General features: G+C 34.1%; 1 protein-coding gene across 1 annotated transcript in view; it reads right to left on the bottom strand.

Annotated features, from left to right (window-relative positions):
* LOC105617235 (RB1-inducible coiled-coil protein 1) overlaps positions 1 to 7,111 on the bottom strand; it is a 29,374-nt gene extending 22,263 nt beyond the window's left edge. Inside the window, exon 1 of the mRNA XM_012198804.1 lies at positions 7,044 to 7,111. Coding sequence (XP_012054194.1) covers positions 7,044 to 7,111 — 68 coding nt within the window. The remainder of the gene's footprint in view (positions 1 to 7,043) is intronic.
* Positions 7,112 to 17,588: the final 10,477 nt, after the last annotated feature.

Below are 17,588 nucleotides of genomic sequence, written 5' to 3'. Positions count from 1 at the left end.
TCAATCGTGCGGAGCGTCTCTATGGGGAAAAAAAAAAAGAAAAAAAAGAGATCGACGTTCCCGGTAGAACTCGATGTGCCATTCGCGTTGTTTTCGTTTTCTCGAAAATAGCGCGAATTGCGTAACGAAAGCGAAAATTGAATCAACTGAAGTGTCGAGCGGCGAGTGATTTAAAGAATAAGATGAGAAGAAACGTCGGAGTTAAAGATATCAAATGCTGGCGCAGCACCATTGATCAAAAGCGCCTCGCGCGTCTGCAACGGGAAAACGTATCGAGTGCGGAATTATCGCCAGTCACTCGTGGACGCTACCAGCTGACTACGAGCACGTTCAACCGCCGCGCCTCGCCGCGTCTCGAGACTGCGTGTCGTCGATGGTTACGCACGTCACGTTACGACACGGCGCGGCGCGGCTCATATTTCGTGCACGCGATGGCATTCATTGTCGCGATTTCTTCAAGATATCAGCTTTACGAGCAAATGAAAAAGGAGGAAAGGAAAACAAAGAGAGAAAGAGAGAATCCTTTTAAAATAAATTAACGGTTATATATTATTTGCGTGTTAGGGATCCTTACAACGAGTCTAGATGATGCGCATTATTCGTTGAAGATCGTCCAAACTCGAAGGAGTGCGATATTTTTAGACTTTCATCTTTCAAAGTCACCTTTCTTGGAAACGAGATCTCTTTTGAAAAAAAAAAAAATTCTTTCCAAATAGGAAAACGAGACACTTTTGATTGATTAAACGAGTGTCAACTGACAAAAACGTATTATTAATTATTATTCTAAAGTAAAATGCACAAGGAAGAAATATTAAGAACAAAAATAAACATTAGGTTACATATTAAATATTAGACGAAATATAAATATTAAATATTAAATTAAATATAAATATTGAATTAAACATTAAGTAATAAAAAATCAGGAAATGAACATAGAAATGTAACTTAACGAATAATAGATGCAAATAAAATATAAGAGATATAAATATGTAATACCTTATTTGTACGTTATATTTAATCTCTATTCTTAATTTTTTTGTTTCTAATATTTAATATTTATTCCTAATTTCTTCCATTATGCGCAGGATCAAATAGAAAATAAATATTATCATGTTATACGTGTATAAGTGCGTCGAAATAATTTCAAATGGACAAAACTTCAATGTTTCATCATGTTTATGATGATTGCGAGGGCTACATGTATTTTACATGAATTTTCGAGATGTGTTTACGTGGGAAGAATACCAAGAGCGCGAATACGTTTTGCATCGACTCACATTGAATGCGAAGTTGGCTCGCATGATTTTCATTCGCACGGTGCGCAGATAATTCTTATCGACTAACGTAAACAAAGCGAAGGTAATCGAGCGAGATATGAACAAAGATCGTCGTTTTTGCAGATACTATTGTTGATGCTAGAAATTGCCTAGTTTAGTATTTAATTGCGATGTTGTTCAAGCTTAATGTTATTCACGCTTAACTGTTATTCATCGCAACTGTCATTACTAAACAAACACAAAAAATAAAAGCACAAATCGGAGTGGAAGCTCTCGCGAATTGACACAGTTCGTTAATTGTTGGCGACAAGCGAGGCCGATGACCGTTTCTACGCCACTATCTTAACCTTTAATACGCACGATTGGATTCATTCGTGTCCTGCATATTTTTTCTTCGAAAAATTACATAGGCGCATTAAATAATTAGTTATAACATTTATACATAGTTTTTTAAATACACAATCATATAAATACTTTCTAAAGATATCAAAGTATATGTATGAATCACTTGGACTTTCCATAAATGTAAGATTAACTTTAATCTCAACTTAATCTTGATCTTCTTCTAATTCTTAGTTAAACCGACATTAAAATTAATCTTATATTCGTGAAGACCCTAATAATTTTAATTTGTGTATATTTATTAAAGTAAAATAAAGATTAATCGAGACAAGAATGACTTATCATGTGTAGCAAAGAACTGGAAAATCATCGCGTGAAATTTACCCGAGAAGCGAGTGTTCCAATGTAATGAAGAGAACAGGAAGGGCACAGGATAAAAAATCATGGTTTTACAAAACGAAACGTAAAAGTACAGTTTATTATGATAAATACAATCTGAAATTTATGACGCGCCAATTTAGATTACATGAGGTTGCATTGTGCTTCGATTACGCAATCGCCCTTGTAACGTCGTCAAACGTCGTTGACAATTTTTTATTCAATTGACACTCTGACGTCACGTCACTCGAATATGAAGAGAGCCTTGTAATCCGCCGCTTCCCTTAGAAGCTGCGCATTAAAAGCTTGGCCGAGCTTATTTGACGACACGATTCAACACAATGTAGAACGCGCCGCGAGCCAAATGATATATTTTCAGTGCCCGCGTCAGATGTGAGCGAGCGTGTTTCTCGAAAGCACAGAAGTTTTCCATGACGGGACATGGAACGAGTTACCGATGCATTTACCGCGTCGATACGATGTCTCCATCCACAACTGAAGGTCGTTTATCATACGGTAAACCGATGCGTAGAAATTGTAATTCCTCCGCTCAGCATTGATCTTCATCAACGTAGATAAACGATCGTAATAAATGGGATAAGTCTTTCTTTTTACCAACAGTTTCCTATCTTCTCTTAAAAATAAGAGTGATCGCCATCAAGTTAATTACCATTCATGTATCAATATAAATAATTGTATGCTGTACAAAAGGAACTTCAATTTTTTTAGTTCCAACACGTTAAAAGGCTTCTTTAAAATTATCGACAGAATAAAAATGCAAAGCAATTCCTTGCGTATAATATAATACACTTAATATAAAATTCTTCACATTCTTCCGTATCAATTTGCATAAAATAACGATATTATAATTAACAGTGAGAAGCTTTGCTCGATTAAAATGTCAGCTGCTTTTACTCTTGCAAATATCTTGATTCTTGCTGAATTTATAATACAAAATGTTCCGGAATTTGCTGTTATTATTTTAATAACAAATTGTTTGTTCTTTTTAATTTATTAAAATTCGTTCACTGAGGATGAGTCAAAGGAGAGCCGAAATGTATAATAGCTGATTCTATGTATATGTTGTTAATTAAAGCTAATTTTTTTTATTAAGTTGATTGTGATCCGCGCTGATTCCTATAGGTTCGTTTTTTTTTATTTGCTTAATAACGAATATTTCGAATTGATGTTAAATTATTGTAAAAATATTATCCGAGGTATAATATTCATCAAATATGAAAATCTCTGCGTTATACTTATATTCGACGAAATGTAGAATGTTATACAGAATGTTGAGTCTAGCAATTTGAACAGGAAATGTTTCTCTTGATAATTAAAATAGGAAAGAGAGGAAAGAGAGGAAGGATATAATGAGATCCAACTTTCTATGACATTACTTTTTTCGTACGAATATATATTTGCGATATGCATTTGCACGTTTCCTTTAAATATAGCTAAGTACTTTTTTTTCTATCAATCGATTTTTCTTGACATTCTACGTATTATAAATATTAAGACAAGGTCATTAAAGAGAGAACATTTTACAATATGTACATATTTCACATTTTATATATCAGAAAGTATATCAAGAAAGTATGAAACATCTCACAAGGTATTCACTTTTTTTACCGATGATCTTAACAACTACATTTACATTACAAAATAATGAGCAGAATGGATGGATTTTTACAACAAAAATGTACTTCACTTAAAAGAAAGCGCAATTTTTGCATATTTTAGGTACATCGTTCCTTCATCTTTAAAAGATTTATTCATTATCAATAATATTATCTTAACAGCTACATTTACACAATAAAATAATAAGCAAAATTAATTTGTACAACAAAAATATACATACTTCAATTTAAAGAAAAGCATAATTTTGCAGGACGTTCATTCATCTTTAAAACATTCATCTGTGATTGTCGATGATTATGCCAGTTACATCTTTACATTTACATTTTTAAATAATGAACAAGTTAAATTTATTTATACTACAAAAATATACATATATATTTCAATTTAAAGGAAAAGCGCAATTTTGCAGATTGCATATATACCGTTTCTTCATTTTTAAACGATTCCTCTATAAAAACGTATTTCCGTATTCTCGCTAGAATTTCCCTTCGCTATTAAATAGTACCTAAGTATAGTGAGAGAGGAGATGAGCCATCTGAACGGAGTGATCGGAAAGTATCGAAAGAGCAGTGCTCGTTTGCATCATGCGCATGTTGGCCGAGTTTGCCATCAGGTCAAACTCGTGCGCGCCACGAGCCATCCACACCCACGTGCGTCGCGTAGCGCCGCGTCGCGTCGCGTCGCGTCGATTTCATTGTGTATTATTTTCGGCGCAAGTTCGCGAATCATGATCCGGAAGAAACTCCATCGTCGCTGTTCCCCTAAAGAATCTCTCCGAGACACGTGCAACAACACAAGAACCTTCAAGCGAATTCGCTTGAACGCTTCGATTGAACGCGCACTGTATATTAAAGCCGTAAATTACACAAATTGATGTAAAAATATGCGTTCAATATAAATATAAAAATAGATTAAATCATCCTTAATGCATTTTATTGCGCTGTTAAGTAAAATGTGTTAAGTAAAATTTTATACAGACAAAAAATTTTCTGAATCTTAATACATGTATATTTCTTTAAATAGTAAGTAAACATTTACTTGCAGCAAATATAAATATTTGCTCAATAAAAAATGATAGTTAAGTCAAACAAAAAGATTCGTATCAAATAAATATATATTTACATTTAGTAAATATTTACTTAAATTATATAATAAATCAAATAAATGTTTATTAAAATTTAGTATTTTTTTCAGTGTAATTAGAAACGTTTGCATTTTATTTTTATACAAACTGAATTAGTGTGTAACGGTTTTAATATGCACTAGAGCGTCCAATCAAATTCGCTATATGTCTCTCGCCTACGTCCGCTACGGAGGCGGCACACTTTTGCAATTTGTTAGCCTTCGACGGATCCTTGGATTCGCGCGAGGCTGCGTTGGTTCGCGGCCTGTTAGAGAGGCGCTAAATGCCGCATGATTATTAACGCGCGTTATTATTATAGTTGCTTTCCATTTTCACTCAAGTGATATTGAGTCTATAAAGTTATGTGAATATTTTATACTGACGTCATCGCCTGCTTACTTTGGTGACAAAGTTATCGCATAATAACACAGGTTTAGGAATCTCATTTTTAATATAAATAAAAGTCACATAAAATTATTCAAGACGTAAAACTTAAGCAATAAGGAAATCAACATGCTGAATTCGCTACTGCTCACATATGGTTTTAAACCCAATCGACAATTGTGTAAACATAGTTGTATTTGTAAGAATTGATCACATTTGAATACGAAGAGAATATCCAACTGTGGTTGTGGTGAATTTTTACACCCAGAGAAAGATTTCTTCGATTTAAAGAAATGTTTTCTTTGCTATACAGTTAAAGAAAAAGTTTCTTTGATTTGAACGTCATTTCTTTGATTTAAATATAATTTAAATCAAATGAATTTTTTTTTATTTAATTTCAAAAAATAATATTTAAATCAAAGAAATGACGTTCAAATCAAAAAAATTTTTTCTATAGCAAAGAAATATTCTTTAAATCGAAATTTCTTTAAATCGAAAAAAAATCTTTCTCTAGATGTACAACTACGACTACTTACAATTACGTTTAAATAATTGTAGATCAGATTCACTGTTTAAATCTTACATCTTAAGAAGGTTGTAAGAGCATAAGTTAATATTTACATATATTAATATTTACGCTTTGAACAAACTATATATACATGTGAAAATTGTATTCATAACATTCTGTTTTTATTGAGCAATACATTTTTATAGATAATTTATTTTATTTGATATTAGTTTTATTGTTATTATAAACAAAACAATTTAAAAATAATAACAAAAATCTAAATTTTTTTACATACATATTTTAAGTACTAAAAATGACTTATGTAAAATTTCATTGAGATTCACCAATAATTCATAACAAATAAATATTTTGTTTATTTACTGAACAATTAATGTCTGCATCTCAATGTAACTTTACATAAATATTTTTGAATTCATAAAGACTTATATAAAAAAAATTGAGATTAAAAATTGAGATAATACATTTTCATATATTATATTTCTATTAGAGTACAAATTTAAATTATTGCTTTTTATTGAAATAATTAATCTAGACTAGATCAATTATCTCTAATTTTTTTGTATAACTTTTAAATGCAATTTAGAATAATCTGTAATTTTTTCAAGTAATTCTTAACATATTGCATTTGCCTTACAACCTCTTTAAGTTTTTCTATGTGTCGTGAACCTTAACATTTTCTATAATGTTGTAAGAACTGACTAACTACAGTCAAAAATGATAGTAATACTCGACTATGATTGTTCAATTTTTATAAATACAGTCACGTACAACTACGCTTACGCAATTGAATTGATAAAATGGGTTTAAAGCATAGTTTCGAGCTTGTGCAACTGTAGATAGAAACTCAGTTTAATCTTACTTACTACTCAGAATGAAAAAGAATGCGAATTCAACTGAATTATGACTAAGAGAATTATCGGAATTTTGATGTAAATAACCAACTGTTATCGCGTATCGATGTAGGTAGAATTCTTGCTTCTTACGTAATTCGAGAAAACGTTTTACAAAAAGTTCTGAACCATTTAATAGGAACAAAATACTATTTTATTAGAAAGAACATTACTCTTTAAAACTTTTTAAGCCGGTATTCATAATCAGTTTTAATTTTAAGATCATTTTAAGTGTCTTAAGATACTAATACAGCACACTGATTAATTCACGATATCTTAAGATTAAACAAGACAGCTTTAAATATAAGAATTGATTATGAATACCAGCTTTAGAGTAAATCTCACTCTGAAAAGTGAAATCTCATTTTTAAAGATTGTAGGAAATTGAGCCGCTCATTTTCAAGACCAGCTTATTTTTTTTATATTTTCTCAAAGTGAGAAATTCTACTCGAAATAATTTAGAAAAATAGATTGTGTGTTACCTTTGCAGTGCCAGCTTGATGTCGAAGGTGATGGTGGTGCCGGTGTCAACGTGGAAGATGTACAGCATGTTGCGTCTCGTGGATAGACTCCTTGTAGTGACACAAAAGTAGAACTTGTTAAAACAGCCCCGTCACGGATGTCTTCCTCCACCGTGGGCCCTATTAACAGCAGGATTGGCCCTCGGTTTGGACGGTTCCCTTAGTCAGCTCGATCGGGGCCGTACCCCACGTTCTCGATCGTTCGCGAGGACGGCCCCGTCAAGACTATGCTGCATCGATCAATGCGATCCTCGCCGTCGATTCTGAGACAAAGCCACTGAGAATCGCGCCGCGTTGCAGAGTATCATCCAGATATCTCTCTCTCTCGCGCACGAGAGCCCGATCGCTTCGAAATGGGCGGGGATTCTTCGGTTTTCGATCGTCGAAGAAGAAACTCAAAGCAGTGTCTTCAGACACTTCAACCAATGTCTTTCAGTGGAGTCGTTTTCTTTGTTCTTCGCCGCGACACCGTGGGGAAAGTTGCTCGAGACCAAACAACACGTTTTCGCTCTTCACGCAATCGAGAGCGTTCACCCGCTTGAAAAAAAAAATTTACTCCCGCTTCTGCTTGTAGGGGATCCGACGAGTAACACCGGTTGCCTTTATGTCATAATCTCCAATACACGGCAATCTCCCGACGTACGCACGATTCACGTGATCGAACTGAGCGTCTTCCAGCGAGTGTCCAGCGCCGGAGATTCGAGCACTCGACTTTATTACACTCCGTTTAACAGAAATTTTCCGTGCGGAATTCTCAGGAATTTGAATCCCTTCGTTACGTTTATCATCATTATTTCCTTCCCTTCTGCAAAACGTCCGATCGCTAAATCAATTATCAATTTTTAGTTTCTCACGGCACCCTCACGGAACGTCAGATTTGACGAAAATCCGTCTTGCAACGAAGCGTCGTCGTTGGCAATCGATTTCCAACAACGGGGGCCAATCGTCACCGCTACGATTTCCGACCGTTTTGACGTCGTCGGAAAGTTGATCCGCCAAAAGTGGACGCCTCGTCGAGGGTGGTGGTCGCGTTTAACCCCGGGATTCTTCCGGGGATCTCCGACGTCGTACGCGTCGATGATAAAACGTCGACGCGCGTGTCGCACGTACCGTCGTTAAGCGTAGCTCGCAGTAGCTCGCCGTCGCGTCGGATCAGCTGCTCGGCAAAACAAAGCACTCGCGCACCGCGTTACGCCACCGCGTCCGTCGCCGCCGCGCTCTCTCGCTCTCCGTCGCTCTCTCGTTCGCTCGCTTCTCGATTCGAGCGACACCGTCGTTCATCAGCGACACAGTCACTGTTCGTCAGTTAGGTGTCCCTCCACGAGTAATCCTCGCACTGATTTATCGTTGGACGCTGTCAAGAGTCCGGTCCGTCTTCGTGTGAAAGGAATCGACGGAAGAGAGCGACCGAAGTGAACCAACCGCGCGACACAATACAAACAATGCTGCGCCGTGCGCACTGTCAGTCTATGCGCAGAGCGGTCGCGCCGAACAAAGAGACTCCGCTTTCCCCGCTGCTTTTCCACAACGACGCTCGCTCGTTTCGACGTCTCCTCGTCGATGATTAATGCTGCGGAGATGTCGGAATTATTCTGCGTCGGAGCAATTCGACGAAGGCTTCGGCTTGGACAGCGGCCGAGAAATGTGTCGGTCGGGGATCTCGCCAGGATATAATTGGATGGAAGGGAAAAGGGGGGGGACGACGGGCGGACTTGCTCCGCACAGTCCCGTTTTGCGTATCGTACTGACGCAAAGCGTCGCCAGCTGTTTACTGTCGCTCCTCCGACCTCCGATCACAGCCGAGCACGGCGGACAGAACGTCCGAGGCTACGGTGGGGGAAATAAGTCCAGTGGCGCTGCCGTCGCGCGACCAGTGACGGAAGTCGATCTCGAGTTCCCGGGTCCATCGAGCGGCGTACTTCACTTGGTCGAATTTTGAACATAGCTCCTGAATAGTCAACATGCGACTCAAAATCAGTCGGCAAAATGTAGCGAAATCGGTAGCCCCACACTCACACACACTCACACACAAGCATGTATATGTGCTCTTGGCGCGCTCGTGTGTGTGTGTGTGTGTGTGTGTGTGTGTGTGTGTGTGTGTGTGTGTGTGTGTGTGTGTGTGTGTGTGTATAGCGCCTCGCCACCTCGATAAATGGCTAAACTTATAGACGTGGAAAAGTGACGTTTTGATGATGAAATTTGTGCTGCACTATTTCATTATTATTTACTTAATTGTGAAAATGTGTCTCATACTTATGAAAGTCTTAAAAATAAGCAGAAACTATAATTATCCTGGAATTTTATCCCTAAAAGCGTATATTTTATTCATTTCAACAGCTTAAATCGAATTAGGTTCATTTTACAATCATTGCCTTTTACAATCATTTATTGACTATCAAGGAAGAAAAGGACATCTACTCATTTTTATAACTATTTTATCGTAGTCTCGTCATTTAGATTTATCCAAATTGTCTTTATTTACAAATGGCTTGCAGCATAAATATGTCATTCCTTGCTTCTGACGTCACGATTCCAACATGGCTGCCACAATTACTCAAGAGCCTAAGCCCATTCTACAATTACTTAAATATAATTGTAAGTGCTTGTAGTTGTAAGAATTGATCAATCACAATATTATCCTTATATTCGACTATGTCTAAACTACAACCACTTACAGATTATGTAATTGTAAAATGAGCTCCATTAGGCCGTAATCACACTACAGGTTGTCGATTACAGTTGCTGTCAACATTGTCAGTTCTATTTTAGTTAATCATGATGTAGCGAATGCAGATTAGCTGCAACATGATTGATGACAATAGAACCGACAACTAGCAACCATAATCGGCAACTTGTAGTGTGATTATTACGACCTTAGTCAATTCTTACAACTGCAATCATTTACTATACTTATGCAATTGCAGAATGAATCTTATAGAATTATTTTAAATGGATCCCGATCGGAATTATTCTATTTTCCTTAAAAAATACAATTCACTTGTTCGCATTGCTTGTGTACTTTTTGCACTCAGCATCTTCGCTTTCTTTTTCTTTAACGAACGACTGAATCTGGGGATTTCATGCAACATAAACAGATTTCATGGAAATCTAAGAAATGAATAATTCCGATTTAAATTCATTCCGAATAATTACATAATACGTACTAGTAATTAATTCAAGTGGCAAAATTTTGCTGGCAGCAAAATTAACTTCTGACTAATTCGTTATCTTCTTAATTTAATCGTTGTTTCAAATTAAAATAAATTAATTATCCTCTACTTATTATCCATGTTGACAAAATATCGTAAGTACTGCTTGATAAATTTATCATCGATTAATCAAAATTTGGTCGAAATCATCTGCTGGTGACAATGTCTCACTTTTAAGACAAAATAGATAATTGATAATGTTAAGAAATTGTTGATACTCTTATAATTATGAATAGATATACTTAAAAATATTAATAATCTAATAAAAATATTTTCTTAACTCAATTGTTGTAAGACAAGAAAAGTAAAATAAAAAAATTCTATGATGAGAAAAACCTAGGATTTCTAATAATAAAAATAAAAAGGCTGGAATAAAATCTGTAATATTTAAATTATTATAAAAATTCTAAACATAGTTTTACAAATGTCACGTAGGAAATATTATTATTTATAATATTATTATTTATAGGAAATATTATTAGGAATTATTATTATTATATTATTACGAAATCAATCCGCTTCGATTCTAATCATACGATAATAATAGTTAAACATATCTTTAATGAAACTGTTGAATATGTTACTTAAATTTTAACGTTATTAGGCACACCTGAGTACACCTAGATAATTTATGCAGTGTGCGACCCACGTTAAATGTCGGCCCTGTAAATCAACGATCACGCTCGTGACATCATCGAGCGCATGCGCTGTTCCCTCGTTGTGAGAATAATGTACACCTGACCTAGTGCACCGATGCTAGCTAATTAAAGAGCGGGTTCAGAAAGCAAATATGTTTATCTCCACAATAATATCTTGGAATCGTATACACGTCATAGTTGTTGTCTTGTAATCTAATTTAAATAAAGGACATTACTTTTGCACAATTTTTATATTTATATTTTTTATTTTTATATTTAAGATTTACTGTTAAAAGGAGATTTTATGATATATAATGATTAAAATGATTTGAGAACATATGTTGTTATGCGTGTCGTAAGCTTTTATTTTGAAAATTGTAAAGCTCCATGTATATTTTCTCAGTCTCTACTATAAATAATAAACAATCAAATTTATGATGTCATAAAATCTAAATCCTAATAAATATTAAAATCCAAGAACAAAATCCTTTGTCTTCATCTTTACCTGCGCACTACTTTTATGTATGATCTTCTATCCCATAAAAAATGTAGACCTTTAGACTTTTCAAACCAAGGGTTAACTTCCGAAAAGTATTAGATCCGTTATACAATTGAACTACACATTTTTGGTACCTAAAGAGAAATATATTTTAATATTTGGTGAAAATGGAAAAGAAAATTCTAATGCAGTTTAGTGCAAAAAAAAAGATACTCATTGCATATAAAAATGTTTTATATACACTAAAAAAACCAAATTTTTAAATTCAATTTTAATTAATATTGGTTTGAATAGTAAATATTTATTAAAGTAATATTTACTAAATGCAAATATAAGTTTATTTGTTATGAAAATTATTTATATACTTTATAAAAATTATTTATATATTTGATTTAATCATCGTTTCTTTTATAAAATAAATATTTACTGTAAATAAATTCAGAGAAATACATAAGATTTAACAAAATTTGTTTTTCCATGTTACGTATAATATTATATAGATTTTCACATGTGGTAGATTCAAAAATAAATCTTGCTTCAATCACTAGCGTCAATTTTTGAAAAATATTCCTTTTCCGTGATTCTCATTCCTATCTCACAAGGGCAAAGCTTCGTTCAACGCAAGAGCTCATAGCGCAAGATTGCGATTATGAATAGAATTCGACCGGAAAAACAATATAGTACAATATAGTACATCGCTATTTCGCTCGTTAATATTAAAGTCCCGTAACGCATAGCAACGCACGACTCGAGCTGACACTCGACAGTGCTGCTACAGCTGTTCGATCCTTCAGTCGCGCTTGCGCGACCTCGGTGGGATGCGTGGCCGTCGTTTCTCTTCTTCTCGCACAAGCAATCGCCTAACAACAAAGCGTATTTCCGAGACGAGCGATGAATGGAAGATACGAACGAAACGAGGCTTTCGAGCGGCGACTCTGTGTCGTGTTTGTTTACCCTCTGCTACGATCGATATCCATACTTCCTGTATCCGCTCAGAAATACTCGCCCCTCGCCTCCCCTCCCCCGTATCTCCTTTCTCTTTCTTTCTCTGCCCTGTTTCTATCTTCTTTTCTCCCTCGCCATTGCGTTCGCACAGAGATTACAGACTCGTGGAAAACACCTAGCTCGATCTGAGAATATCGTTACTTCCGAAAATAACACGACTCTCGTAATCGCTTGCGTGTATCGCGTGAAGTTCGACGACACCTCTGCAAAATAAGTTGATCAATTCCTTGAGAAAGAAAAGAGACGTTTTAAAAAATTCAATATTAATTAAATTTGAATAGATAAACTTGTTTTCATAATTATTAATAAAACACATGAACAATATTGTATTAATATATTTGTAAATAATACATATGAGATCACAACAAAAATTACTTAAAATTTCATTTTATTAATAATTGTATTCTTCTACTGAATTAATTTTATGAGTAATATCTGGGAATACAGAATCATAAAATTTTTCACACAGTTAGTTAAAAATTTATTTCACACTTATTATTTTCATTAAAAAAAAAATAACAATTCATAATCATATCCTTAAATTGTGACAAAATTTGGGACACGTAAGTTGTCAAGACAAAGAATTAAAATTTGAGACTTTCTTAATTTTAAACGGTTAGTCATCTTTCTGTAAAACCTAATCTACATCTGTGCTTCCTGTTTTTTGCTGTTTACTTTTTATTTCATACTTTTTTCTGTTTTTCTTTTTTTCTCTTATTTTGTTTCTTCTTATTTTTTTTTCTGTCGCCAGAATTGAAAATTAACTTCGAAAGAGTCAAGGAAAACGTGACAAGAAACGTAATCGTCGATAAATCAGTCGCAAACCGATAAAGAGGAAAAAGCAAGCGGTAAAAAGTAAGAAATAGAAAACAAAGAGCACATTGTAGATTAGTCTTAAGGAAGTGAGATCGCTGAGAAAACGATGTTGTAAACAAATATTAAGCGAGACCAGATTTAGCAACATCTCTGAGCGAAGAAGCAAAAAGCGTAGATACTATATGTAAGAGTTACACGCAGCCGAGGTAATACTTTCGATTTGGCGATGACGCCAAACGACGCAGTAAGTGAGAAACAGTCGGTTTGCATTTTTTTTCATATTATTTTTATGATAAGAAAAATGTCGCATATCGACATTTGGGTTATCTCAAATTAGAGATTTGACGTGAATTCTTTTTATCTCAAAACGTATAAAGTTCGATTTATATAAAATCCGATTAAAATCAAACATCGTGAAGATTTGCTCCTTTTTTTGCTAAGAGCAAAGTCATAAACAATCGAGAGCAAAAGATATCTCAACTGGAGACTGTTCGGATCGTGCCGATCCGAACAAAATTCGGTGATCACGGTGATGACTTGATGGCAACTCTACAGATAATTAGAATACAATGAAATGCCTAGACATGTTGAATTTTAATTCGAATGCGTAAGCGCTGCTTACTGCGTCGCGAATAGTTCCGACGCAGTAAAGACCGTTCTTGGCGTCGTAATTGCACGTGCACGTGGCAGTTGATAAGGATGTCGAGCTCGTGTTAAATATGACGTACTGAGGGAGCTGTAAGTATGCAATCATATGCCTCATATATAAATGAGAGAAAGAGAAAATGATTTCTTTATTGATAAAATAATTCTCGTCCTCAACAAAGTAGGATATATTCTAAAAACGCAAAAAGTGATTTATCAATTTACCAAATTGTGGATCTAGACACTAATGTGGATCGTAGACGTTAATGCGTATCTAAAATATAGAAATATTTTGGAGAGATTTGTAGACACAAAGACGCGTAGATTGGATATACAATGATGCAATATTGCGCGGTAAGAATCGCAAGTACTTAACATTTTGATAAAGCAATGAGTCAGACTCTTAGGTATTACTCACACCACAACAACGTCTTTCGCGGTGTGAGTCTTTCATTGGTCGGTATAACATGCGTTCGTTAAATTATTTAAACTCTCCAGAATGCGCGTCACTGTTCTTAATAATTTTTATGTCTGCATCTTAATAATTTTTGTGTCTGCATAACTAGACACAATTATGTCAAAATTGCGAATTTAATTTAGCTTATATATAAATGAATTAAATATGAAAATCATTCTCCCCAGAGGTCGATTACTAACTTCAATCAATTCGTCCTCGAATGAGACCACGGGGTCATTGTCGATCGTTAATGATTCTTTTCCCCTTGTAGAAATGTACTTGGAAGCGAATTTTGTCATGCGAATGGATTTTAATAAGCGTATATGATAGAAAGATTGAAGTAAATATTGAATAAAGCTCTCTTAATCTTTTTATCACACTGTATGTTCATATGTCCCCTATATATATATTTGTGATACATTCATTTCTTTTTAAGTTTCGCCAGGCCTAGAAACCAGTCCATTTAATTAATGCGTTATCTTATGACCCTCGCGATGTGAAGAACCGGCGTGTTTCATCATCCCCCGATGAATCCTCACGATTGCAACATTGATAACGTTTGGTAGAAACTCTTGAGTCGTGTGTAACAAATATATCAATCTTGATGTAATCAAATGTTTAATTTAAGTATACACACACACACACACACAAAACACAGGTGAGATAAGTAAATTGATAAAAGAGTTATATGCATATAATAATGCTCCTCGAAATCCAAACCTCTGATCTAAATGATAAATCAGCATACACAAACAAATGTTTACATAGACACAGTAATAAAAAGAAGAAAGAACTGTTTCTAAGAATCAAGATTAAGAGTCAGAAAGGTCTAATCATAGTTGAACTTAAATATTTGTTTTGACTGACAAAAAGAAACTGACGAAAAGAAACTGAACACTGTGATAATAACATAAATATAGTGCGAGCGGAATAGGACAAAAAACATACAGTGAGAGCAGAAAGTATTCGTACAAGAAAATTTTTTATAAAAAGTCTTATTTGTAAAAAATTAACATTAATTAACAATTTTATATAATGAATATATTCTGTTTTAACATAAACAAAGGAGCTTCGCATATATTCCTGATTTTAGAAATTTCTCGATTGTACGAATATCTTTTTAAGCATCCAAACATAGCATCCAAAAATAGAATTTTTAATTTTCGTTTATTTTTCAGATGATATATTTTCAGATGATAATTAATACACATCTTTTTGGTATATTATATATAATTTTAAGAAACAGTCTATTTTATTTTTTATGAATAAATTGTTAATTACCCAACAAGAAATGAACGTTAATTAAATGTCAAATCGATATCAAATTGGTGTTGAAAACATCGTATCAATATCGATTCGACATCAATTTGATGATTCATTTCTTACTGAACAATATTTATTTTTTTTAAATAAAGTTCTTTTTGAAAAATATTTTCTCTGTGCGAATACTTTTTGCACTCACTGTCATTATTATGATCTTAAAACCTACTCTACGTATTCTTGTTTCTTGTTTCTTGTTTATTACTTTTTGCTTTTTTTTCCTTTGCGTTTTATCGAATTGTATTTCCTGCTACGTATTTCTTTCGAAGTTCGTTAACTTTTATCTCTGGTGACATAAAAAATCGGATAAGAAGCAAAAAGCAAGAAACAAAAAGTACATTGTAGAATAAGCTTAAAAAATGTAGACAAAAAAAACATAAAACAGTAAGATATAAATAATAAGAGAATCAATCAATCACAGTATAAAAATAAAGTAATAATATTACTAAGCAGTAACAAATCTGAATTATTCATTCGCTTATTACATTTTTTGTGTGCCATAACAAATAATAATTTAATAATTCTTAACAAATTCTTTGTTTTTTTTACGTTTTTTCTCTTGTTATTTTCCGATTACTTGCCGTCACAAATTAAAAATTTATATGGATCACACAGCTTTCAATCGTTAACATTAATTTTTTCTCACGCATCTCTCTCTTTAAAATATTAAAAATCACTTTCTTCTAACACTTTTATTAATGTAGCTGTGAAATTTTTTTTGTATACGTTATTTTTTTTTATATATTCTCAGGGAAATGTCCGGTTCGTACAGCAGGGATAGCAGGTTCCTCCCCACTCCTCAATAAATTCTCCGAATTACAAATACTCAGAACATGCGAACACGTTCGTGCCTGTTCGAACCTGCATCGTGCGTTCAACTTGCTATAGCAAATCTATTTAAAGAGTCATAGCGCCTAATTACAGAATAAAATATACATAAACACAAAATAATTATACAACAAAGGAAACATATTTCACTTACATTATTTTTAAAAGATTTTTTAAAAAACACTATTTAAAAAATGTTCTTATTAATATATGTATTTTTTTACAAAATACATTTAATTATTTTACTTTTCAGTAATAGAGGAAATAATATTATTTTCACGTTAGACATATAAAACCGAGAGAGTTTTTATTTATATTGAAAATCCGGGACACAAAGCCAGAAAAATAATAATAGTAAATACGTTTAATAACATTATTTCAATTTACATCTGAATATGTTCTCGGAATAATAATACAGTATATAGAATAAAAGGATAAATATCCAAGGATTCGTCTCGTTTTCTGATTGTATTAGGTTGTCCAGAAAGTTCGTGCCGACTAAAATTTAAATTTTAATATACATTTATTAAATTAAAATTTTCTGCGTTTCAATTTTCCTTCAACATCGGGCACGAACTTTCCGGACAACCCAATAGAATCAAAGACAAGGAAATCACGAGCGTGCGACACGAGCGCGCGAAAAAATCGCGCGATTAATTCCCTCATCGAGAGAAAGGACTATCGAAAGTGTAACGCTGTGAGAGGAATGATGATTGGAGGAGAAGAGAGGAAAGGAGACAAGAGGAAAAGAGAGGAGGAGTGGGAATGGGAGAGCGAGTTTCTACGTCTCTCCGCGCTCTGCTGTAAATGAAAGCAGCTCTCAAGAACGGTCCGATCGCGATATATACGAGGTTTCCTTTAGCTCTATCTTCTTCCCTCCCACTCCTCGGACGAAGGTCTCAGCTCAACTTGATTCAGCTGAACCCGCGAATCGCCGAAGAGCCACGCGGGAGGTGCGTGGACAGAGCGGTCAGCTCACGCACATTGTGCGTGCTACTTATATATATATATATATATATATATATATATATATATATNTATATATATTAGTTTNTTACTTATTATTAGTTACGTATAATACTAGTGGTT

Source organism: Atta cephalotes, assembly GCF_000143395.1.
Source record: "Atta cephalotes unplaced genomic scaffold scaffold00001, whole genome shotgun sequence".
In the NCBI taxonomy this organism is placed as follows: domain Eukaryota; kingdom Metazoa; phylum Arthropoda; class Insecta; order Hymenoptera; family Formicidae; genus Atta; species Atta cephalotes.
The sequence above is the reverse complement of the archived record's forward strand: the minus strand, read 5'-3'. Positions and strand labels throughout refer to the sequence as shown.